The sequence below is a fragment of the Dermacentor andersoni genome, chromosome 4, assembly GCF_023375885.2.
Source record: "Dermacentor andersoni chromosome 4, qqDerAnde1_hic_scaffold, whole genome shotgun sequence".
Classification (NCBI taxonomy): domain Eukaryota; kingdom Metazoa; phylum Arthropoda; class Arachnida; order Ixodida; family Ixodidae; genus Dermacentor; species Dermacentor andersoni.
In genome coordinates this window covers 185,478,085-185,502,498 of record NC_092817.1, presented here as the reverse complement: position 1 = coordinate 185,502,498, position 24,414 = coordinate 185,478,085, and the positions used below count along the sequence as shown (strand labels likewise).

Below are 24,414 nucleotides of genomic sequence, written 5' to 3'. Positions count from 1 at the left end.
ACTAACGGGACCAAGGAACTCAGAAGCGCCACGAAAGAGAAAGAAGATGATCTGATTTTGCTGATGTAAAATCGCAAATTTCTTATCCTTTGGCATGAGCAGTGGTTGTTCACAACAACTTACCGGGCGGCTACCTAACAAGCATGAGTAAACGTACATGATTGTCTTTCATGTCGGCAGGAAGTGGCAACTACTTTCTGGCTTCCTAGGTTCCTTCAGAAACGTGCGAAAACATGCTCGTGAACAGGACACAATATGTGAAGAACTCAGATAACGTTTGTTTCAGAATGCACCTGCTCTTCGGGAAATGAGATGTGCTGGATCGAATAATCAACGTTCTTGGTGATTGCACCTAAAAAGTCTAAATATTGCGCATCCTTTTTTGAGATGATATACGATGTTGAGAGCTGTGGTGCTATCTCACAAGGGGGCCACTGGGTCTTTATACCACCTAAACCATGCGTGGGTTATGTTAAGAGCCCTAATTGTAGTGTGGTGTCGTGCAACTGTAAATATAGGAACTATAGCCGCGACAAGATCTGCCAAAATAATAAAAACAGCAGCACGTTTCCCAAGTTTTATAGTTGCTTCGTAGATTTTACTGTGCTATTTTAACATGGTGAAAGTGTTACTTATGCTGGAGTGGACAAAATTGGAAACCCCAGTCATAGAGGGGCATCTCACGTGCGGTGAGGGATGTTTTCGCAAGCATGACACTTGCACCGGCGAAGACGCAGCCCCACATGGCCGCAAAGTTATCCACACTGTTTCCGAGGTGCACGCAGATTCTGTCTCCAGGCTGTACTCCATGCATCTGGAAGCCCGCTGCATAGCGTCGCATCAGCAAGAAGAGCTCGCTTCGGGTCACGGCGACGGATCCGTCCGCCTGCATTTCAGATTCATTTTTGAAGACAAACCCCCATCTAGCCCGTACGCAACATCACAGAAAGAGTATATACTGGCTTACTTCTTCACGACTACGCTTCGCAAGAAATATTTACCGATTTTTATTTTAGGAGAAGCTTTTTTTTTTCAGTTTTTGTTTCAAAAGAAAGCGCAAGACAGTATGCATACGTTACGGTTGCAACAATAAATGAAAATACGGTTCTAATTTATCTATATAGAATAGCGTAACTTCCAGATGGCGGATATTCTGTCTTATAGGCAGTGATTAGCCTGCGTTCCAACTATGAGCAAAGCATTTGCTCTTTCAATGTTCTGAGCACTGTGGCATTGACGTCTGGCAGCGAAACAACCGACCGGGCATCTTCTAGAACGTTAGCGAATAGTACAGCTTTTGGCAGAAAGCGTGGACGACGTTAGTGGAAGGAAACCGAGGAAATATTGGGTGAGGTTTTTTTCACATGTGCTGCATCGGCCACTAGTCTCTGGGAGGGAGAGGAACCCACTACGGCACAAACACGTTTTCTCGAAGACAAAGTGCAGCAAAGCAGAAAAAAAACAAGGTCACCCGCACCTTTATTCGCAGCCAAGCTAACTGGCTCAGTGACTGGAGAGGGTTGGAAGAACTGTGTTAAAATGCGCGTTGGTTCTGCTCCAAACACAAGGCTGAAGGGAAAGTTGCCAGCGGGAAATTGGCGGGATACGTTAGGTTCATGTAGAGTAGGCCAGTATTCCTGCCGTGGTCATGGAAATACGGAACGTGAAAAGCATACTAACCGTTCGTGAATTACGCAATTTGAAGCGAGTACAAACCTAAGGGACAAAAATGTGCATTCGCAGCACTTCTACCAAAAAGTGTGTTGGTATTGGTTGGTTCCGGGCGATTCCAATAGTCGCCACTGTGGACGTGCATTTTGCCAGACCAACACACACACTGGGAGCCTAAAATTCAGTAGCCTGTAGAGGACGAAAATTTGTCCCATCAAATGTGGGTCAGTACGGGCAAACTGTATCTCAGAAAGCCCAGGATAAGAGCCCTGCAGTATCCCAACATTCATGGACCGACATTTCCCAAATCGGTTCATCCAGAAACTTGAAAAGCTGGGACATTGCTGTCAGCCGCTGTTTCAAGTAGGTCACATTCTCTTTGCACGAGCCCGTAGCCATAATCTTGCAACAATACCGTCAGAAAGGCGGCAGAAATCATTTTGTGATAAGATATGGGATTAGTACACCGGCCTTCTTTCATTCTTCACCCTCGCAACTAAGCCAGCGATTCCTTCCTGGTGTTTGGCTCGACCTGCTGTGCACCTCACCCCACCAGGAATCTGAAAAAGATCTGAGCTGTCATCACCTGCTCTTAAACAACTTTGCTCCCTTTGCACGAGATGTGCGTGGACCACGTGCATATTTACACCGATGGATCAGCAACTCTCTAGTGTTCTTCTGGAGCCATGTTTTTCCCAGCGAAGGCCACCACTATTAGTTTGAAGACATGTCACCCAGCGACATAAGCGGAACTTGCAGCTCTTCACACTGCACTTCATCTCATCAGCCAACAGCATCCTTGAAAATGGTTAATACTCAGTGACTCGAAGTCAGCGCTGCTGTCTTTCCTATCAACCATGCGACATGACCCACACGAGCTACTGACATTCGAGATTAGAGAACTAATCAATAACTTGACTAAGAAAGGAAACCACGTGACAATTCAGTGGCTTCCAAGTCATATCGGCGTCATATAGGTGACGAGTACGGCGATAATGCTCCTTGGCTGACTCTCCAAGGCGACAAAGCGGAGTCGACTCCGTTATCAAGGACAGGTGCCGCTAGAAAACTCGGAATGCTCACCCAGGAAATCAGGTTCTCCATGTGGAACACACGAGGTTTTCGAAGCAACCGGCTGCGCCACCCACCTCTCCACCTTCGCATTCCAGCTGGACTCTGCTGACGCGAAGCTACCCTGCTTTGTCAAATATGGTTAAAGAGTGGCCTTTATGAAGTATTTATCATTCTGAATGAGATGTGCCGAAGATGTCCTGCCTGATCACTATGGTAGCGGGGAGGCTCTTCATCAAAGACCTTTAACTGAGGAAACCATTTTAGAATGCCGACAGCACAAACAATTGCAACGGAGCGCCACGGGGACACTGTTACAGTTTTTAGAACAGGGGCCCTATAACGTAAAACTATTCCAATATGTTTTTATTCCAATCTCCTGACTTCAAAGTTGCGCAACCACCAACACAAGCATCGGGCGGTGACCCGAAGGGTTGCCTAAAGAGACCAATCAAACGCTCTCCCCGTTTATAGAAGGTCACTTTTGTTTCCTTTAAAAACGAATAGCGGTGCCTACACGGAGTGGCTTGTCTTATCAAATTGGCTCATAAAGAGAGGAGCACGCTCAAGTGGAGAGGAATTCTATGGGACCCAGCAAGTGCAGTGAAAATCGACAACCGAATGTAGAGGGTAGTGCCGGCGTCTGCGATCGGCGCGATTTCCTTACTTAGCTTGCGGTGGCTGGTCGAAAATCGCGGCGGCATGCAACGGAAGGTTAAGAATGCCGCTAAAGCGGAATCTTGGCAGAGAAGAGTTGGCAGAGCGAGGTCGTAAACATGCCGAAAGTGCTCGAAAGCGCTACACGGCCACGCAAAATGTTTTATTGTACGCAAATAAACCCATGGCTCTACGGCAGATGCGAGTAGCCAGCGCCTGAGTGATCGGCGGGAGCCATCTTTTATTCCTCTCGGAACGGGGCAGCCTGCCGCTATTGAGAAAAAAATTCGGGTTGGTTCGGTATATTAATGCATCTTTAATGCGCACACGTCTATTTGACGCGGTTAGTTTTCGTGGTTTGTGACTTCGCGTGACAGGCAGGTGAGGTGGGCGCAGTTCGAAAGCTTTTGACCAATAACCGAGGGCTAATGGCGAAAACAAGTCGAATCAAAAATAACTATTTTTATTTTGTTCGGTACAATGATGCATAATCAGTGTGTACACGTCGAATCAAATGGTAAGATATCGCGATGTGATATCACGCGATATCAGATCGCGTGACAGCCAGGCCAAGTGAGGGTGGTCCGAAAAAGCTTTCGAAAAATCGCGGAGGGCTAATTGCAGAATCGGAATAGAAAAGCTTCGAATAGCTTTATGTTATGGCGCTCCAGATCTGGACAAGTGGTTGTAGACTCAACCGATGTTTATAGTGCTATAAATGCTGCGTTCCTGTGCAGTGATAGTATGCGATGACAGTTACCGACTCTGGTTGCTTATCTGTGCTCTCTTTATTGCTCTCTTTCTCTACTTTCCTGTCACTTTACCTCCCCCTCCCCTCTCTGCCCAGGGTAGGGTAACAAACCGGATCTTCCCCTCTTGTTAACCTACCTCCCATTACGCTTTCTTCTATGTCTCTCTATGAAGAGACACTAAAGAGAAGCATACCAAAACAATTTAGACTTATTGAGTATTCTTTCAATACTGAAAATTTTGGTAGTTTAGCTGTAATACGTTGATAACTGGAAGAGAAAGTGCAAGTCAAAGTTCCGTTTCTTAAATTTAGCACTGCGTCCGTAGCGTCAATACGTCGGTGTAATGTCTAGGATTTCTGTCTATTATATTGTATTAAGGCCGTTGTGACTCAATAAATGTTCCTGAAATGTGCTAGGTTTAGTGTCTGGGTCTTTTGGAATACAGGGCAGTAAATCTTTAACAATTAAAAATGAACTAGGCTCCAGCAGACAGTCAAAACCGATGACGTCGGTGCAAGCTGGTGCTGGATCTTCACGGCGGAGAAGCTACCCGGCTTGCGGTTCTGCGTCTTCTACTGCTCACGAAGGTCTGCTCTCGTAGAGAGAAAGCGTAATTAGTTGATGCAACTGAATTTATTTCTCTTTTTGTGCTCCTTTAAGGAAGGATTTCGTACATTGATTCGCTGATTATGGGATGCGTCTTCTGCTGCTCACCAAGGTCTGGTCTCGTAGAGAGAAAGCGTAATTAGTTTATGCAACGGAATTCTCTTTTTGTGCTCCTTTAAGGAAGGGTTTTGTACATTGATTCGCTGATTATGGAATGGCTTGATTTATATATTCCTAGCTCTGCACACAGAAAGGTTGGAATGCACTTACTAACGCCAGCTTGTCTGGATGATCCAGGAGCGCCTTTCTTGCAGCAACGTAAAATGAACAGCATGGTGTATTGACCGTGGGAAACGGTGAATATACGACGCCGTCTTCAATCTTTGCTCGCATTTCTCAAAGGGATTACCAGTGTTGTATGTATACAAAATGCAGTTCCTGAACTCCAATGGTATCCAGAAGTTCCGAGGGTTGCCCTGTAGAGAAATAAGGAATTGCCAGGAATAAGTCAAAAGGTTACGCCACAAGAATCAGTTACATGGCCCAATAGCACAGTAGTTTCCGCAAGAACAACTCATTCATTTGCATTACTAGAGACTGTGCCTAAAGCTGCGTCCGACGTGTCCCTTGGAATTTTTTTTTCACAACCACGTCAGAGTGATCCGGCAGTTTTTTCGCTGAAACAGGCCCTAGGTACATGGTTGGTTTCAGAGGTTCTCACGCTATTTAGGATACGAAACTGATAAACACACTATTTTTACGCGTCAACGTTCATTTTGTGGGCGTTGCGGTATAGCGCGCCTGTGTTACCTATATCGGCGGAGAGTGGCATGCTCATTCACTGCTGCAACAACTTGACTAACGTTTAGTGTTCATGCGCGCAGGAACGCATTTCATTAGGAACCTCTCAGCGCGATGCTATGAGAATGCTTCCTTCTTGCTAATCAACGAATGGTACAATTAAGCTCCGCTTGCAGTCCACTTGAATGACTGTTGGAAATGCGTCAGTCCACCACAATTACGCACATTTTAAAACCGAATCTGCCATCCAGAAAATAACAGAAGTGTTAACTATACGAAGCGGTGAAGTGCAGCCATTTTCCGAACAGTTAGCTCCGCTGAACGCTCTTCAAGTTGCCTGCAGTAGTAATTCACAAGCTGGCGAAAATGACCCTTCTACCGTTTCATTGTTCTGTAAGAAACAATTTTCTTGACATTTATTCATGCGACTGCTTTAATCATGCTTATGTGCAGGCCACCAAAATTTGGGAATTGGTAGCGCATGTTATGGAATCCTATCTGCGATACGTTTAGAAGCATTTCCCTCCGTCATGCGTACACATTGATGCTCTTATCTCTTCTAAAAGTAGCGAAGGCTTCATTGCGCTAATGTGATTGGGAATCTAGTGTAGTAGCTTACATCACGGGCAATCAGTGCCAGCGGGGCGCAGGAATAGCTTTTGTAGCAAGGAAGACGCTTAGAAGTTGGCACAGGCGCTCAATACGTTATAGATAAAGGGTTAGAGCAAAATGCAGGTGACGTGCGCGAGAATTGTCCCTCAGAAACCCCCAAATAAAGAAAAAGTATGCCGCAGAACGCTCCAGCGGCTTGCCGTCAGTGGTTACTCTAACAAGTGCACCGTCGACTGTAAGTCACCCGTTGTTAGCAAGCGGTAATACCTCCGGTTGCTACGCTAGGTTGCTGCTTTCGGTACGAATTAACAATTTCATTTTTTTATTTCGTTTCTTGGTTTTTTTGTCTGCGTCAATTAGTTTGACGTGACGGCGACAGCAGCGAGTGCATCTTTGGTGCTGCTAGAGAGCCATGTCCGTCGGACTGTCGGGCAACCCGTCGAAGTTTATTGCGATCTTTTTATATGTGCAAGAGAACACATGTAAAAACATTCAAATAAACGCTATCTTTCTTTCTTTTGCAGCAGAGCACGAGTAGAAACAACGGAATAAGCGTATTGGCCAGACGTTTGTCGAGGGATAGTGAGGACGTACTGCATGCTGTCGATTGCAGTGAAAAGGTACGTGGAACGCTAATGAAGGTGTCGTCGAAGAGAAGAAAAAAAAAAAAAAAACAAGCGAGAAAAGTGAGACGTTGCATCGAACCCGAGACCCTAGCATCACATGGAAAGTTTCTATGCAACACCAATAATTTCTCTTTGCACGATATTTGTTGCATCGTTTTTTATTACCGCATGTGAGCGAACACACCGGATATTGATGGTATTAAAATGACCTCTAAATCACAGTGCCTACACTTTGCAAGAAGAAAAAAAAACGAGTATTTACGAAGAAGAGAATGCCACTCGGGTGCCGTTCTTTTGCTACTTGCGTAGCTCCTTTTCTACTCGTAGTTGCAACATTATACATTATCTGTGAAGTGTTCGGGTTCCTATCAAGTGATTTGGTTATCAGGTAAGTTATTTGGCACTTTACGTAAATTCTGCTCAAGCATTTGACATGTAATGTATTTAGATCCTAGAGCCACTTCTAAAAGCCTTTTTCATTAAAACAGCGAGTCCTCAGCCATGCTGGCACTTATTACCATCCAAGTGAGCTACCACACATAGATTTCCCTTTTGCTTGCGCAGAATACCACTTAGCACATATGATCCCGGCAAATTATCTGCGTATGGTGGACAAGTTTCTACGTATTCCAACCAATGTATCCGGACTGTACTGCGAAGTTTCGCGGCATGCGGCTTTGCGGAAGAGCTTTCTTGGATCCGCCGTCATGCGACATATCTTTAATAAATATTCGCGCGTACGTCCGACTATCGTTACACATTTTCGTTAAAGAAACTCGCCTCCTATGCACAAACTATCATCCGTCCGTATATGGTTAAAACGGCACGAAATGGCTGTCACCACAACCTTGCAATCTGACTCGAGCTAGTTAGTTCAATTATGAGTTGTGGGCGTTGTCTCATCGTAAGGCCAACTTCAGGAACTTCATGAAATGAACACTGGCTCTCTACCACAGTGATCTGTGAAATGCTGGCCGATAATCGCCTGGTGCTCTTGCATGAGACCGAAATAGGTTGCTGACATGTGAAAGATGTCCAGCAAAAATATTTCTATGGAAACAAAGCTTCTGCAATAAACAGCTCAAAAAAATTATGGAACAATCTTCGCAAAATATTTGGTACACAGCCTCGAGCGCTAACTCCAGACGGCACGTCAACGCAGCTATACATTCGAAGATCCTAGCAAAGCGCTTAGCAAGTTGCATCGTCTCTTGGCCACAAAATCTTCATATCGAATCAAAGGCAAACATCCGGAAGAGATCTACCCATTTGTATGCTCTGTGAAGTGGAACATTCTGGTTCTGTAGTTACTGGACTGCGTTGGTGCACGTAGCGCTCATCCTATGCTTACTGGACTGTGCTGGTGCGCGTAGCAACCATCATATTGTTCCTGGACTGTACATGTGCGCGTAGTGACCATTCCATGGTTACTGTACTTTACTGGTGGGCGTAGCGACCATCCTATTGCTACTGTGCGGTGCTGGTCTGTATAGCAACCATTCTATCGTTACTGGACTGTGCTGGTGCACAGAGCGTCCATCTTGTGGTTACTGGACAGCACTGGTACGCGTAGCAACCATTTTATTGTTATTGGACTGTGATGGTGTGCGCAGTGACCATCCTATCGCATGGACAGTGCTTGTGTTCGTAGCAACCATGGTTACTGGGCTGTATTGGAGCGCGTAGCGACCATCCTGTCGCTGGTGGATTGTGCTGGTGCGCGTAGCGACGATTCTATCATTACTGGACTGCACTGGTGCGCGTAGCAACCATCATATCGTTACTGCACTGTGCTGGTGCGCCTAGCGACCATCCAATTGTTATTGGACTGTTAATGTGCGCGTAGCGACTATCCGATCGCTACTGGACTGTGCTGGTGAGCGTCGCAACTATCCTATGGCTACTTGACTGTACTGGTGTGCGTAGCAACCGTCCTATGGTTACTGCACTGTGCTGGTGCGCGTAGCGGTCATCTTATAGTTAATGGACAATAATGGAGCACCTAGCAACCATCCTATGGTTACTGCACTGTGCTAGTGCACGTAGCGACAGTCGTATGGTTGCTGGACTGTGTTGGTGTACTCAGCGACCATCCTATGCTCACTGGACTGTACTGGTCCGCGTAGCAATCATCCTATCTATACGGGACTGTGCTGCTGTGCGTAGCAACCATCCTACGGTTACTGGACTGTACTGGTGCACGTAGCAATCATCCTATGAATACCTAGAGTACTGGTGTGCGTAGTGACCATACTATCGTTAGTGAACAGTCCTGGTGCGCGTAGCGACCATCTTGCTGTGTTGCTGGTGAGTTCTGGTATGCGTAGCGACTTTCCTATTGTTATTGGACTGTGCTAGAGTGCGCAGCAACCATCCTGTGGTGACCGGACTGTACTGGTGCACGTAGCGACCATGGTATCGTTATTGGGCAGTTCTTGTGCGTGTAGCGACCATCCTATAGTTACTGGACTGTACGGGTGCACGCAACGACCATTCTATGGTTATTGTACTTTACGGGAGGGCGTAGCGACCGTCATATTGTTACTGGACTGTGCTGGTCTGCGTAGCAGCCATCCTATCGTTACTGAACTGGGCTGGTGCACGTATAGTCACCATGCTATGATTACAGGACTGTTGTGGTGTGCGTAGAAATCAACGTATGGATACTAGATTTTGCTGGTGTGTGTAGCAACCTTCCTGTCGTTATTGGACTGTGCTGGTGCACGTAGCGACCATCCTAGTGTTATTGAACAGTACTGGTGTGCGTAGCGACCATTGTATCGTTATTAGACTGTGCCGGTGTGCGTAGCAACCATCCTATGGTTACTGGACTGTACTGCTGCGCGTAGCGACCATACTATCGTTACGGCACTCTGCTGATGTCCGTTGCGACCATCCCTTGTTTAGTGGACTGTGCTGGTGGGCATAGCGACCATCCTGTGGTTACTGCACAGTACTGGTGAGCGTAGGAACGATCCTATAATTACTGGACTGTATTGATGCGCCTAGCGACCATTCTATAGTTACTGGACTGTGTTGGTGTATGTAGCGATCATCCTATCCTTGTTAGACTGTGCTGGTGCGCGTAGCGACCATCCTATAGTTACTATGTTTTGCTTTTGGTGCTGGAGCTGGTGCCCGTCAATGAGACAATCTTTGCGCACTTGTGTTCATGTGTCTGTGTGCTATCTTGAAATGTTCATTCTTTTTCCTTCTTTTATTGTGTAACGCATCTAACATTTTGAAATGTGGGGCAGGACGCATCCTACCCTCTCATACTTCTACATTTAATAAAATGTAATACAGTTTTATTTTTGTAGGAGCTCAGAAAAGACTGCAGAAAATATATAAAAATATTCAGTGGGTGACTTGCGCGCAGCTACATGCGACGTGATCATCGATGTGCAGTTTTAGTAGTTCCGGTTCAATTCATCGATCAGCCTAGCCTAGCCGGCCTCTAGCCGGCCCCCTTTAATCGTAATAAAGTTAGACTTAATCCGAGGAAATGCGAGGGATGCCAGCGGATCGAAAGTTCTATCTTTGATCGAAAAGGTGGCTAAATTTGTAATCGAATTAAATAATATCACCACCCCAGCCCTTCATACAGAAGCAAGGTTTGGGTACGGGCTAGCTGGCATTCCATGGTATCAATCGTCACGTCACTTACAGCGCATACATAGACGAGGGACAAAAAGGACGACGAACACAAGCGCTGACTGCCAACTGATTTTTATCTTGAGAAACAAGCACCTATATATACTATATATACTGAGTGGATAGACGGATGGATATTATGAGCGTCCCCTTTAGAACGGGGTGGTGGGTTGCGCCACGAAGCTATTGCTATTATACTGCCTAATAGCCTAGCTAGGTTAAACAATGAAAAAACAAAAAGAAGACACTCTGAACTACCACGCCCAAATTTTTCTGATCCCCTATTGCGAACTGTGCGTTTGTACGTCTCCGTCTTTTGTCGTTTCCATACTTTTCTTCCACCATTCCTCCAGTCGCCTCTTACTAATGTCTATTGCGGACATGTTTGCTTTACCACTGCTCCCTCTGAACCCAAGGGCTTCAAGGAGGCAAGTGGTGCCTAAATCGACCACTGGGTAGACGTCTTCACATTCTAATAAAACATGCTCCGTAGTTTCCCTAGCTTTACCGCAGCAAGCACATGCTTCTTCTTCCTTCGTATATCTCGCTTTATAGGTGCGTGTTCTAAGACATCCCGATCTCACTTCGAAAAGTAATGAGCTTCCCTTTGAGTTATCATAAATTGTTTCTTTCCTGATTTCGATTTTTCCTCTTAAGTAGTTACTCATGGCAGGTGTCTTTTCCATTGCCGCCACCCATGAGATTAATTCAACCTCTCTGACTTTCCTCTTGACCTTCTTTGTTACTGCGTAGTCCACCCTACAGGCCGCATACTTGCTGGTAAGCTTCCTAGTTCTTTTCCTCCACTGTGAATCAATGTTTTTCCTGTACAGATACCGGAACACTCTCCCAGCCCATTTACGTTCTTCCATACTCCTCAGCCGTTCTTCATACTCAATTTTACTGCGAGCTTCCCTCACTTCAAAACTAGTCCAGCCCATATCACCCTGCAGAGCTTCATTTGTAGTATTCCCGTGAGCGCGTGACCCACTGACCTTTGGTTCCCGTCGAGTCCTGACCCTGATTTATAGCAAACAACCGCATTTCCAAAAGTAAGTCCTGGAACCATTACACCTTTCCACATACCTCGGAGGACTTCGTACATATTGTATCCCCATATGCTTCATTATGGCTGCATTTCTCTTCCCCTTTACTGTTATGGTTTTTTCCTGTGTTTTCATATATCCGTTGCCTTCGTTTATCCATATACCAAGGTATTTATATTCTGTTGCCCGAGGTATTTCTTGGCCCTGTATCTCCACTGTCTGTTGACTGTTTTCATTGAATACCATAACACCCGATTTTCTAACACTAAATTTCAGACCTAAATTGTTGCCTTTCTGTGCACAGATATTAGGCAGATGTTGCAAATCACTTTGCTTGTCAGCTAGCAACACAATGTCGTCCGCATAAAATAAACCTGAGAGTTGCTGCTCTATTACTGTACCCGCCTGTTTGTATGAGAGATTAAACCTGATATTACTTCCTTCTAGCTCCCTCTCAATCCTCACCATGTACATCGTAAACAGCAGCAGGAATAATGAGCACCCTGCCTCAGTCTCTTGTTAATATGAACTTTCTCCTGGCTCCTCATTCCTTCCCATTCAACTCAAACGGAATTTTCTAGGTAAATCTCTCTCAAAAGCTGTAGACAATCGCTACGCAAGCATCCCATGCCAGAATATCCCATAAATTGTTGCGGTTTACGTTGTGGCAGGCTCCTGTAATGTCTAAAAAGGCCACATACAATGGTCTGCTTTCTGCTTTTGATATTTCAATACACTGAGTACGAAAAAACAAGTTATCATCCAAACACATACCTATTCTGAAGCTCTCCCAAAATGCATTGTATTCTCTGCCCATGTTTGAAGCTTTAATTTGATTGCCTGCATTGCCAGCTTCTATGTAACCGATGTAATGGTCAACGGACAATACGAATGAGTTCTGTCTTTCTACCCCTTACCTTTATAAATTAAATTCATGCTACTTTGTCGCCAACTGTCTAGTATTCGTCTATCTTTTAAAGTTTTTTCCACTGCTTTCACCAGAGCTTCCTTACTTTTTGGTCCTAGTTCTTTTATCAGCCTAAAGGGAACCTCGTCTAGCCCTGTGGCTGTGCGCTTAGGAATTTTCTCTTCCGCTTTCTCCAAGTTTAAATTTTTCAGCGCCAGCTCCTTTTCCACTTGGGTCTCTTTTTTTCATCAAGTACAACCTCGTCATTGCCTTGGAAAGATTCGGCTGTTGCTTTTCGGATGTAATTTATTGCCACTTCTCCTTCCAGTCTGTTTTCATCTTCGTCTAGGGTATGTTGTTGTATTGTTGTTTACTTCCTGCCTAATAATTTTATGTGGTTCCAAAATATTCTAGGTGCGGCCTTCTTTTTCTCACGTATTTCTGGCAACCAACGTTCACTTTCACCATTTAATTTTGCTTGCACCAGTATTTGAACCATAGACTTTTCCTCCCGCCATACTTCCCATTTACTGGTTACTTCATCCTGTGGCAACCGCGCCTTCTTTGCCTGCCTGTGCTCTCGAGATGCTTTCTGTCGTTCAGCGATTGCTTCTCGTATCTCCTTGTTCCACCAGCTTTTCGGTGTCTTTTTTCCTTTCTAACGAACATGTTGTTTCTCTTTCCGTATTTCTTTCTTTCTTTCCGTACGTCTGTCCAGGTCCTGTCCTTCCTTAATATCGTGTTTGTAAAACTGAGCGCAATATAGCCATGAACGTTCACCAACTAGCCCCCTTCATTGCTTTACTATATGTCGTTATTACACTTAGAAGCTCACCGTATTCCCACGCTTTACTTGGCCATTTGCCAAGTTCTTCCTCAACTCTAGTGACTGTATTTGCTATTTGTTCAGCGTTCAAATTTGGACTGGCCATTTTGCTCTCCTCGCTCTCTTTCCCAACTACATATCCCATTTTCAAAATGATGCGTTTATGGTCACTCCCTATGCTGTTAAACCCTTCCTCATCGATGACCATTTCTCTCAGCTTATCATAAATTCCTTCTGTCATCAGACAGTAATCAATGGTTGATTGCCGGTTTCCCACTTCCCACGTGATCTGTCCTTCACACTTAGGCCCTGTATTCACGATCACGAGGTTATGTTGCTCACAAAGGTCCAGCATTGACTTCCCGTTATTGTCGGTATAGCCATCTAAATCCTGTATGTGGGCTTTCATGTCACCTAATAGGACAATTTCAGCACCATTCCCGAAACCCTTAATATCAGCGCTTATGCATTCCACTAACTATTTATTCTTCTCTGTGCAATTTTTTCCGGTCCACAAATACGCAACGCCCAGCCAAGTTTTTTTTCCCACTCATTGTACCTGATAACCAAAGATGCTCTTGACATTGTGAATTTACTCTTTTCCATTTCGATCCCTGATGGATGAGCGTTCCGACTCCCCCTCCGTTTCTTTCCGACTTAGTTCTGTTGCACCCTTGCCAAACATAATTCTCAATAACTGGCTGCTCTTCTGAGTCTCTAAGGTGCGTTTCTGTAACCGCATACACCCCTATTTGTTCTCTGTGTAGCTGCTCCTCAATCTCTACCCACATTTCCTTTCTTCTGCCGCCCTGCATGTTTATGTAGCCTATTGCATGGCGAGCTTTTTTTCTTGTTTTCCTCCTTTTTCTGTTATCGACGGCCATGCTCTTCTGATGTTCCCCTAGGGGACCTTCTTCATTACTATCTACTCTGACCTCCTGAGCGCCCGCGGGCCCCCTAAACAAGCAACAGAGCGACCACCAAGTCGCCAGCCCACTTCTCGTGCTAGCCTGTAATTGAAGTGGATCCCGTCTCGTTAAAAACCACCACAACTTCTCACTTCCCTGTTTACTACGACAACCTCGAAGCCTTTCTCTCGGCTCATTTTCCATATTGCCTCATTAGCAGCCACTACGGCTCTTTGTACATGACAGTCACGGACAGGCACCTCCGGCACGGTGCACACCACGATCTGCACCTGAGGGCATAGCTCACGCAAGTCGTCCACCCCCTTCGCCAAGCGCTGGGCTAGTCCTGGCCCTTTCCTGTTTAGGACGTCATTTAGCCCACCTGCTACTATGATGAGCTTGCGCACGTGGGCATTTTCCGCGAGCTTTTATTTTGCTCGCTCCATGATAGAACCCAGTGTGCGCCCTGGAAATGTCCCTACGGCCACTCGTTTGTCGCCTTTCACCCTCTACACAATGGCTTTTGAGCACCCAGCCAGGTTTGAATCGCCAGCGAAAATCACCCTTTCACTCTCTCCTACCTCTCCCTGCTTCCCTTTGTCACTTTCCGCGTGATTCGGACTCGGCAAGGGGCATTGTTCCCTGGGCTCCTGCTTTTTCCGCGTAGCGGCCTCAAGGTAGGTGCTGCTCTTTCCAGCTAACCCTTCATCACCCTGCCTGCGTTACACGTATTTCTCTGACTCTCCAGCGCCTGTCGCGTTGGGGGTCTGCGTTCTATTGTCACCCACATTCTCGGTCACAATGGCGGCCCTGTTCAGCGTTTCCTCGCCTGCTTCAAGTCTCTTTTCAACTACCTTCCGTCCCTCACGCTCCCTGTTTAGCTCATTTTTGAGCTCTTGCACCTGTTTGAGAAGCTCTTCCTGGAAAGCCTCCATTTCCTGCAGCCTAGTATCGACATCACATTGTGTGCCGGTTGATTCGACGCCCTCTCCATTCTCACCCGCTCCTCATCTGCCTTGAGGGACCCCTCCCCGCCCCCATACTGCCTGCTTTACCGGCTTTCTCACCATGTATTGCACGGCTTTTTGCAAATACTATAATACTATATCAATGCAGAGCACGTGCCTTTTAGAAAAAACTTAAACGCACAGGATCCAAATCCTCAAGATGCCGCAAAGCAACTCTCACCACTGTTTCAAAAACAATCAATGCCGCGGAGACCGAAGGTATGACACACTCTCGCACGCGCTAAACCACGCGGCCACGCACTCAGTTTTCTACCGAACACGCACAGTAAAACCACTAATAGCTATTTGTCTTGCCACTTCCAAGCTACTATTTAAAGACTGCAAACACTCAACGTCCCACTCGGCTGCATGTGTTGGAACACGTGGCACGAAAAGATTCTCTAATCATCCTGCAAAACAAATGTACACGAAGCACACCCGCGCACCCGAAACACGAGAGGCAAAAAAAAAGGATAGAAAAGGAAAACCCCCCAATTACTATTTAAATGCAAAAAACCAGCAAATAAAAACAGAGGCAAGCTAAAAGCATGCACAACAACTTATGATTTCGTCGTCGCCACGGAGCCCCGAAAAGCACGTCCATTCGCCACAAAATCCAAGAAGTGAGCCACCAAGACAAAAGCACCCCCTACAAAGCATCAGCCCGACATGTGTATGCATTCAAAATTCATGACCTAAGATGAACGAGAGCGCATGTGCGACCTCAGAAAAACCAGTTCTTTGTCTGTTAATGCAATTGATGGCTTACTAACTTAGTCACCATCGGCAATCGCAGCTGCTTCAACGATAAGTCTGGTGCATTCATTCAAATGCCCAGCTAAGATAGTGGTTTCTTCAAAAAGCTAGGCATTCTAATTAAAGCACCAGACTTATCGTGAACTGGTTTTTCTGAGGTCGCACATGCGCTCTCGTTCATCTTAGGTTATAAATTTTGAATGCATACTCATGTCGGTTGATGCTTTGTAGGGGGCGCTTTTGTCTTGATGTCCCAGTATATATATGCTTGTTTCTCAAAATAAAAATCAGTTGGAAGTCAGCGCTTGTCTTCGTCGTCCTTTTTGTCCCTCGTCTATGTATGCGCTGTAAGTGACGATTGATACCACTTCATACAGATGGCTAACCAGCGAAGCTGAAACGTGCGGCCCCGGTGTTTATCACTGGGTTAATCGCAACGGTTCATGTAAAGGCACACTAAAGCGAAACAATAAATTAGTTTAGTCTAATGAAGCATTGTTCCAGAACCCTGCAGGCAGTTATTTCAAAAAGATAGTTTGCTTATTAGATCAGAAAATGAAGCTCCAAGTATCAGTATTTGAATTTCACCCCCTAACCCCAGCGCCGGTACGTCAGCGAGACCTCAGGGATTCCAAAGTATGTTTTCGCATTTGGGCAGCGTTGGCTGAGTAAAGGTTACCGAAACTTACCATGTTTAATATTTGGTTCCTTTAGAACACAATGTAGTCAATCTGTGCCGCTTTATATAATTAGTAGGCCCTAAAAGATGCCATAAAAATCTATGACGTCACAGTCACCAGGTGCGGGAACTTAAATAGGCGTCGCCACCCATATTTCGTTCTTGCGGTTTTTGTGGCTTACCAAACGTCTTATCGTTGTAAGGGTGGTGTTTTTGGTGTTGTAGAAAGGTAATTTACTGATGCAGAAGAAGTCATTTTACACTTTAGTGTCCCATTAAGGACGGCTTCGTAGGCTGCCGCATCCACGGTCCGCAGGTGCTGCTTGCGCTCGGCTTCACGAGCCCGGCCTGCAGCATCGCCACGGCGTAGACGAGCTTGTTCTCGGTTCTGCTCGCGGCCTTGCTGGTTGAAAGCTGCCTGCTCCCCAGTAGTACGTATGACGCGTGGCTTACCAATATCGGAGCCGGAGAGACACTGCTGCACGTGCTCGGCTGCGACGGAGAGCAACGACGTCACTACTGGTGCAAGAAGTCACACGCTTCTCTTTCTTTTTGCTTTTTCACACGCGCAAAGGGTTGCGCCGGAGGAGTTTTGGGCGTATAGGTTCGGGCGGAAGGACGAATCGACTAGCCATATACAGCTTTGATATATTATAAATCTTTGTTATATGACTTCCGCATCATGCAGACAGGCTGCAACATTTCTTCTTTGCTTTTTGTATTTGCATGCACGTTTAGCCACTAACGACTTGTCTTTATGAGAGAAACCATGGGCTGCACTCATTGAAGAACTGAGTAGTAGCAGTCGCGTAGCAGAGTAGCAGAGTAGTACGCGCAAAATATTGTACTATGAAACTGAGTAGTAATTCTTAGCAATCATGGACGCCGCCTCAAAGCGCCTTCAAGAAAGGTGTGCCAAACTGGCCTATGTCTGTTGGAACAGGTACATCAGCAAGGCTGCTGCGTTTGATGACCGCGGGCGTAATACACTAGTTACCACCAAATTCAAGGGCTATAAGCTCCGCATTTTGCTACAACTTGTGTGGTCAATAAAGCAACTGGCTACATGTAACTGATTACAGAAAAAAGCCTATTTGAACTTTGGAAACTGTGACCATTATCAACAAAGAAAAGTAATTATTTTAATATAAGGATATATAAAATTTAATTCACAAGAAAACAATTACACGTAATTATTTACATCTGAGTCAGTTAGGTACGCATAAACGTATGTATGTATGTATGTATGTATGTATGTATGTATGTATGTATGTATGTATGTATGTATGTATGTATGTATGTAGGTAGGTAGGTAGGTAGGTACGTACGTACGTATGTATGTATGCATGTGGGAAAAACTGCATCAGAACTAATCTAAACAGCTAGATATCTTGTGTACCCATCGGTCTTTGCGTAAGGTCATTTCGCTTGCTCTCTGCTCCTTTTGAAATTTTGTGTATAGGTAAAGTGGGCCGGCTAGAGGCCTGGGTGGTATCAAAGATTCATGCATTTTGATACTATCTTAAGATACCCTTCAGGTACCTTGTATCCCTGTCACGATACATTGGACAAGACGGATATCCGTATCGGTATATTTAATACATCCTATGAAATCTCGTGCATCCTAAGATAATAGATATATAAGCCTTCGGAAAAATTCCCGAAAGTCGCCCAGAATCCCTCAGTCGAAAGGAAATTACGGGAGGAAACGTTTATTCTAAGAGACGATACTTTCATGATAATACTTTTTATAACGAAACAAGATTTAGACATTAGAATGCCATGTGGTATTAGTAGTAATATGTAATGAATGGTCAATAATTGTCCAGGCTGACTGCGTGCCGCTGGAGTCTCGCGGAGGCTGGCTTGTTAAAAATGCGAAATCAATACAGTTCTCCGCAGCCTTCGGAGCATGTGAACAGTGGATTGCTAAATACCACCACAGACGCGGTTGAATGGAAATTGAAATTACGTCTGTGCTTTGGAAACATTTAAACAACTCCAGGCGGTCAAATATTATCCTGAGCCTTTATTATGGCTCCCTCATAACCCGCTGTGTAGTTCCAGCGTGCTAAAATCCGCAGTTAGAATTTGAAGCCGCGAACGCAAACAGTGAAAACGAGGGTAATGTCTTATTTGCACTTATTCTGCTCGGCGCGCTTACCCGATTGCTGATGTTGCAACATCTATCTTCAAACCAGCAGGCTTTTTCAAGTTGCGTGACCGAAAATAGACTTGCTGTTGCACCTGCTTTAGGCAGCAGCTAGAGAGAGAGAATAAACATTTTTATTCGGTGAATGAAGCTTCGGAGAGGCGTCCTCATTCCAGAATGCCTTGAGCTCGGGCCGCGTCCTGGGCCCTCGCAATCAGCCGTTGCTGATCCTCGAGGTCGGAGCTGGCCAAGGCTCTCTCCCGAAGCTCATTAGTGGGGTAAGGGTTCGGAGGATTTAATGGCGCCGCTCTGCAACCCCCTACTATGTGCCAGAGGGGCCCGGGCTCTGCGCAGAAGCGGCATTGCAGAGAGAATTTTGTAGGGTCTATGAGGTGATTTCTGGTTGGGTGGGGGAATGTATTAACCTGTAGAGCTCGGAGGAATCGCTCCTGCTCTCTAGGTAGTGACTTGTGTGGGGGTGCATATGTTCTGCGGGTTAGCTTGTAGTGTTGTGTGATGTCTTGGTAAGAGACTAGAGGGTGCATGCGCTCGGGTTCAGATTCCTCGGCGTCGGCTCGGTGGGTCAGATCTCGAGCCACGTGGTTGGCGACCTCGTTGCCAGGAATGCCTTGATGAGCTGGCGCCCAGATGATCATGACTAATCTCGTTGGCGGCTTCTGATTGATGATCCGGAGCGTAGTGCTATGAATTCTGCCACTAGCAAAGTTGCGGCACGCCTGTTGGGAGTCGGTCACTATGACTTCAACCTCTGTTTGGGAGAGCGCGAGGGCTATGGCCGCTTCCTCGGCTTGGAGGGGATTGTTACGTGTGAGCGAAATGCTGCTCCGATGTTCTGTGTTGACGACTACGGTGGCTGTTGTGGCTGCGCGTCTGGAGTAAGAAGCCGCGTCCGTGTAGGCTGTAGAGGGTAAAGTCCCGTATCGCTTGTGTATGGCCAGGGCGCGGGCCTCCCTTCGCTCTGCGTGGTGCACTGGGTGCATATTGCGAGGTAGAGGACGTACGGTGATGTTTCTCCGGATGGCATGGGGTAAGCTCACAGTCTGAGGCGGCGGATGGCTCAGAGGGGCAGAGAGCCCCAGGCGTAAGAGAATGGACCTCCCTGCTTCCGTAACCGCCAGCCTTGTTCGCTGACTGGATAAATGTGCCTCGATCAGCTCCTCGGCCGTGTTGTGCACACCTAGTCGTAGTAGGCGTTCTGTGGACGTACTGGTTGGCAGGCCCATCACCTGCTTATATGCCTTTCTGATTATTGTGTTGATTTTCTTCAGTTCCGTCTCGTTGAGTAGTGCGTATGGAATAGCGTAAGTTATTCGAGACACGACGAAGGCTTGGACAAGCCGAAGCGTGTCCGCCTCCCCCATGCCTCTTGTCTTGGTTGTTATTCGCCGGATCATGTGCGTAACTTGGGCTGTTGTATTTTGAAGCTTTTGAATTAATATTGTATTGGTGCGATCCGACTGGAAAACCATTCCCAATATCTTTACGCTCTGAGACGGAACGATGGTGTGTTCCTCCAGTTGTATGTTGATAGTGGGCGAGTCGGATGTGTGCTTCTTTCGCGGTGAGACCAGGAGTAGCTCCGACTTTTGGGGGGCGCAGCTGAGCCCGCATGACTTAGCATAGTCGCTCACCACGTCTGCAGCTTCCTGCAAGCGGTTCTCCATTTCCCCGATGGACCCTGTGGACGACCAGATGGTAATGTCGTCGGCATATAGGCCATGCCGGATCCCTGGGATGTTATCGAGGAGCGGCGGTAGGCCTATTAGGGCGATATTGAAAAGGAGAGGGGATAACACTGCGCCCTGTGGTGTGCCGCGCCCGCCTAGTAGGAAGGGGTTTGTGGCTTTGTCCCCGACCTTTAGGATGGCTTTTCTATCTGAGAGGAAATCTCTGATATAGGAGTACGTCCTGGCCCCACAGCCCAGCACGTTTAGCCTCTGTAAGATTGCTGTGTGCTTGACATTATCGAACGCCCCTTTAAGATCTAAGGCGAGGATAGCCGTGGGGGAGCTGCGTGTCGCTGGTACAATCACCTCCTCTTTCAGCTGAAGTAGGATGTCTTGAGTTGAGAGGTGTGGACGGAATCCTATCATCGTTGTTGGAAGTTTCCCCGAATCCTCCAGGAATGGTTGTAGCCGGTTGAGAACGATGTGCTCTAGGAGCTTTTCTACACACGAAGTGAGGGAGATCGGTCGTAGGTTCTCAATGGCTGGTGGCTTGCCTGGCTTCGGTATCAGACGAACCTCGGCTATTTTCCAGTCCTCGGGAAGGTTTCCTTTCCTCCATACTTCGTTAAGATGAGCGGTAAGCTCTACTAGCGAGGGGCTGTCAAGATTTATAAGTGCCTTATTGGTAATTTGGTCCATTCCCAGGGCTGTGTGGCGTCTCAAGCCCATTATCGCCGCTGTTACCTCATGTAGATGAATGTCCTCATCTAGGAGCTCGTTAGGGGTGCCGGTGTAGGGTGGCAGAGGCTCCGATGTCTGTGTGGGGAAGTACTGGGCTTTGAGAGTCAAAAGGAGGTCCGCCTCGTTTCCAGGAAATTGGTGAATTACTCGGGCCATATTGTGGTGGGATTCCGTTTTGCTGCTAGCCGGGTTGATTAAGTACCTCAATAACTTCCACGTCTTGGAAGTACTCAGTCTTCCTCTCAAGCTGTCGCACAGGGATAGCCAATTCTCTCGGCATAGCGTGGTAGCGTATTCCGCAGCCTCTTGTGTGAGTAGTGCTATTCGCCTCTTGAGCTTGCGATTTAATCTTTGCCTTTTCCAACGCTTCAGCAGGCTACGCCGGGCTTCCCACATGTGGAGCAAGCGAGCGTCGATGCTTGGAGTGGTGGTGGATGTTTCAAGCATTTTGGTGTGCGCCTTCACATCCTGGTGAAGCTGAGTGATCCAGTCCTTAATTGACTGAAGCTGTTGGCTCTGTTCGTTCGCAGCTCTTTCTTCTCTTATCTCGCGCAGCTTGGTCCAATCCGTGAGGCGAGCCGTGCCTATCCTGGCTTTGTATTCGAGCCCATGGAGAGTGGTGGCTAGCAGCGCGTGGTCGCTGCCTAGGTACTCCTCCAGATTGGTCCAGCAAGCTTGGGGGATATTTCTGGTGAGGGTTAAGTCGGGGTTCGTGTCTCTTTGAACACTTGTGCCGAGCCTCGTGCTATTCCTTGGATCGTTGACGAGCGTGAGATCCATGTCCTCAATTATTTTGTGAAGCATGTTTCCCCTGGGGTTGGCGTACGTATAACCCCAGAGGGGGTGGGTTGCATTAAAGTCGCCCACAATTAGAAGCGGATGGTTGCCTGCTGCGTGCGTGGCTTGCTCCAAAACCAGTTTGAGGACCGATGGCGCGCTTTTCGGCCGACAGTAGACGTTTAGAACAAACATGGGACCCTTTGTCTTTGTTGCCTGTGGGATAATTTCGAGCAGAATGGCAAGCGGTTCGGATTGCTGGAGATGGTGTTGAACGGCCACTAGCTTTTTACTGACCAGGGTGTGAAGGCTTCTCCCTGTATCGGTGCCATAAGTGACGTATCCGGGTAGGCGGACGTGTGTGTTCGTTTCTTGCAGTGCGATGATTTCAGGTGGTCTTGTTGATGTAGCGATGTATTGTATCAGTGATCCATACTTGTTCTTGTAGCCCCGGCAATTCCACTGCCACACCATGGTTTCGCCTGGGGAGCCCCCGCGCTTACTGCACGTATGTTGAGGCGGAGCCATCTTGGTTATCAAGGGGTGGTGATGCGTGTACAAGATGAGGTTCCGGGGAGCCCAGAGAATCTGGCAATTCTGGTAGGCTCTGATGAGCTGTTTTCTTGGGGCGCCGGCTTTGACGAGCTTCCAGTGCTAGTATGCGTTCCTCTAGTCTCATGATGCGTTCCGCCAACTGAGTGTTAGAGTGTTGTTGTTGAGTTGCGAATTGTTGTTGTTGTGCCGCTGACTGTTGTATAGCTGTGAGTTGTTGCAGCATGGTAGCTTGTAGGGATGTCTGAAGGCTCTGAATAGCTTTTGCTACTACCTCTTCTACCTTCTGGAGAGTGGCATATTGGACGGGTATGACTCCGTGCGGTGCAGTGGGCTGCGCGGTTGCTCGTTGCGGTGTCGGACTTGAAGTGACTGTGTGAGCTGGCTGCTCTTCCCGTTTCCGCTTCTCCGGGGGTGGGGTTGCAGTGTTTTGTGTAGGGGTAGTGCTATTTCTTCCAAGCAATTCATCTTTGTGCTACGAATTCTGCGTGTACGCTAGTGATTTTTGATTTGAGTTTTGCGTTTTCTTCAGTGAGACGCCTAATCTGGGCATGTGCCTGTGCCAGCTCTGTGTCAACAGGGGGGGGGAACGAGCTTTGGGAGAAACAACCTGTGCCCAGCTCACCTGCTGCGTGACCTGCGCTGCTTCCTTGCTTCCCCTCCTGCCGCTTGCGGAACGACCACGGCTCGAGGTCCTGCCATGGGATGGCGTCCGTCGTCGCGATGAGGTCCGTCGCCTGGAACCGGAACGCGGCCTGGAACTGCTCCTCCCCTGGACAGCTCCGCGTCGTTTCGGGGACCGCGACTTGCGGGATGCTGAGTGCTCGCCACGTGGACTCGGAGACGAGGAGCCTGCTCTCGGGGTCTGCTGCGGTTTCCGGCGGTTGACGGGCGGCAGGAACCTGTTGGGGCAGGTTTTCGCTGCTGTTGGGTGATTCCCGCCGCACAGAGAGCACCGAGGGTGGCACTCGTGCTGCTCCGTTGCTAGCGAAGTGCCGCACTCTCTGCACCTGGGTGTGGCGGGGGGCCGCGGGCAGACGTCCTCTCTGTGGCCTGTCTCGTTGCAGGTTCGGCAATGTGGCACGGTTCTCTTGTAGAGGTAGCACCGCAGAAGGCCGGAAAATTCGATGTAGTATGGTACTTTTTTACCCAAGAATGTGATCACCATGGTGGTTGTGTTTCCCAGTCTTCTACATGTTAGCGCCTCGTATCCGGGAGATTCAATGCGTTTAAGTAACATTTCGGGCGTGGTGTCGTGATCGATGTTGTATATTACCCCTTTGCAAGAGTTATCGGGGGAAATTCCGTATGATGCAATATCATATGTTGTTGCATCAATTGTGATTTTTTGCATCTTGCTTAGTGCTGAGGCCGTAGCTTCTGAGGCAGTGCTCAGAACAAGGATGTTTTGGTCTTCGTCGATGCGTATTTTGAATCCGGTGGAGCCGATTTGTAGCTCTGCCTCATTTGTGATGGCGTCTACTAACTTCCCTGGGCTCACCTTGTTGAGCTGCAGGCCGTTCCGTGGACGAACCGCCAGCTTGTAATCATCGGCAGGAAGGGGGGGTTGTCGGGGCTTGCGCATCGCCGGTCGGCTGTGGCGGAGAACGGGCTTCAGTGGCGTTCGGGAAAGTTGGGGCGTGGTCGAGCGTGTCTGCAGCCGACGGCGACGGGCACGACTGGTAACATTGATCCAAGGCTCATTGTCTTCTTCGTTCTCCTCAGCAGCCCGAAGAAGTCCTTGGGATTCACGAATTTCCATGTCCTCGTCCTCCGGCACCCCGGTAGACGATTGGTGGGCTTTGTCGGCGTCGGCATTGAGCAGCGCGTTCGCCATCTGCAGCGGTGCGGCAGCCGAAGCCTTTGCTAGGCCTCGCCACTAGCGAAGTAGGTTTAGCGGGGCGGCCCCGCTTCGAAACTTGATG

The 24,414-nt window shown here is 47.5% G+C and overlaps 1 protein-coding gene across 1 annotated transcript in view; it reads right to left on the bottom strand.

Annotated features, from left to right (window-relative positions):
- The window catches only part of LOC126530610 (uncharacterized), a 105,719-nt gene that overhangs the window by 56,220 nt on the left and 25,085 nt on the right, over nucleotides 1–24,414 (bottom strand). Inside the window, exons 2-3 of the mRNA XM_050177874.2 lie at nucleotides 5,028–5,233; nucleotides 685–886 (exon numbers count right to left, since the gene is read on the bottom strand). Coding sequence (XP_050033831.1) covers nucleotides 685–886; nucleotides 5,028–5,150 — 325 coding nt within the window. The 5' untranslated portion in view covers nucleotides 5,151–5,233. The remainder of the gene's footprint in view (nucleotides 1–684; nucleotides 887–5,027; nucleotides 5,234–24,414) is intronic.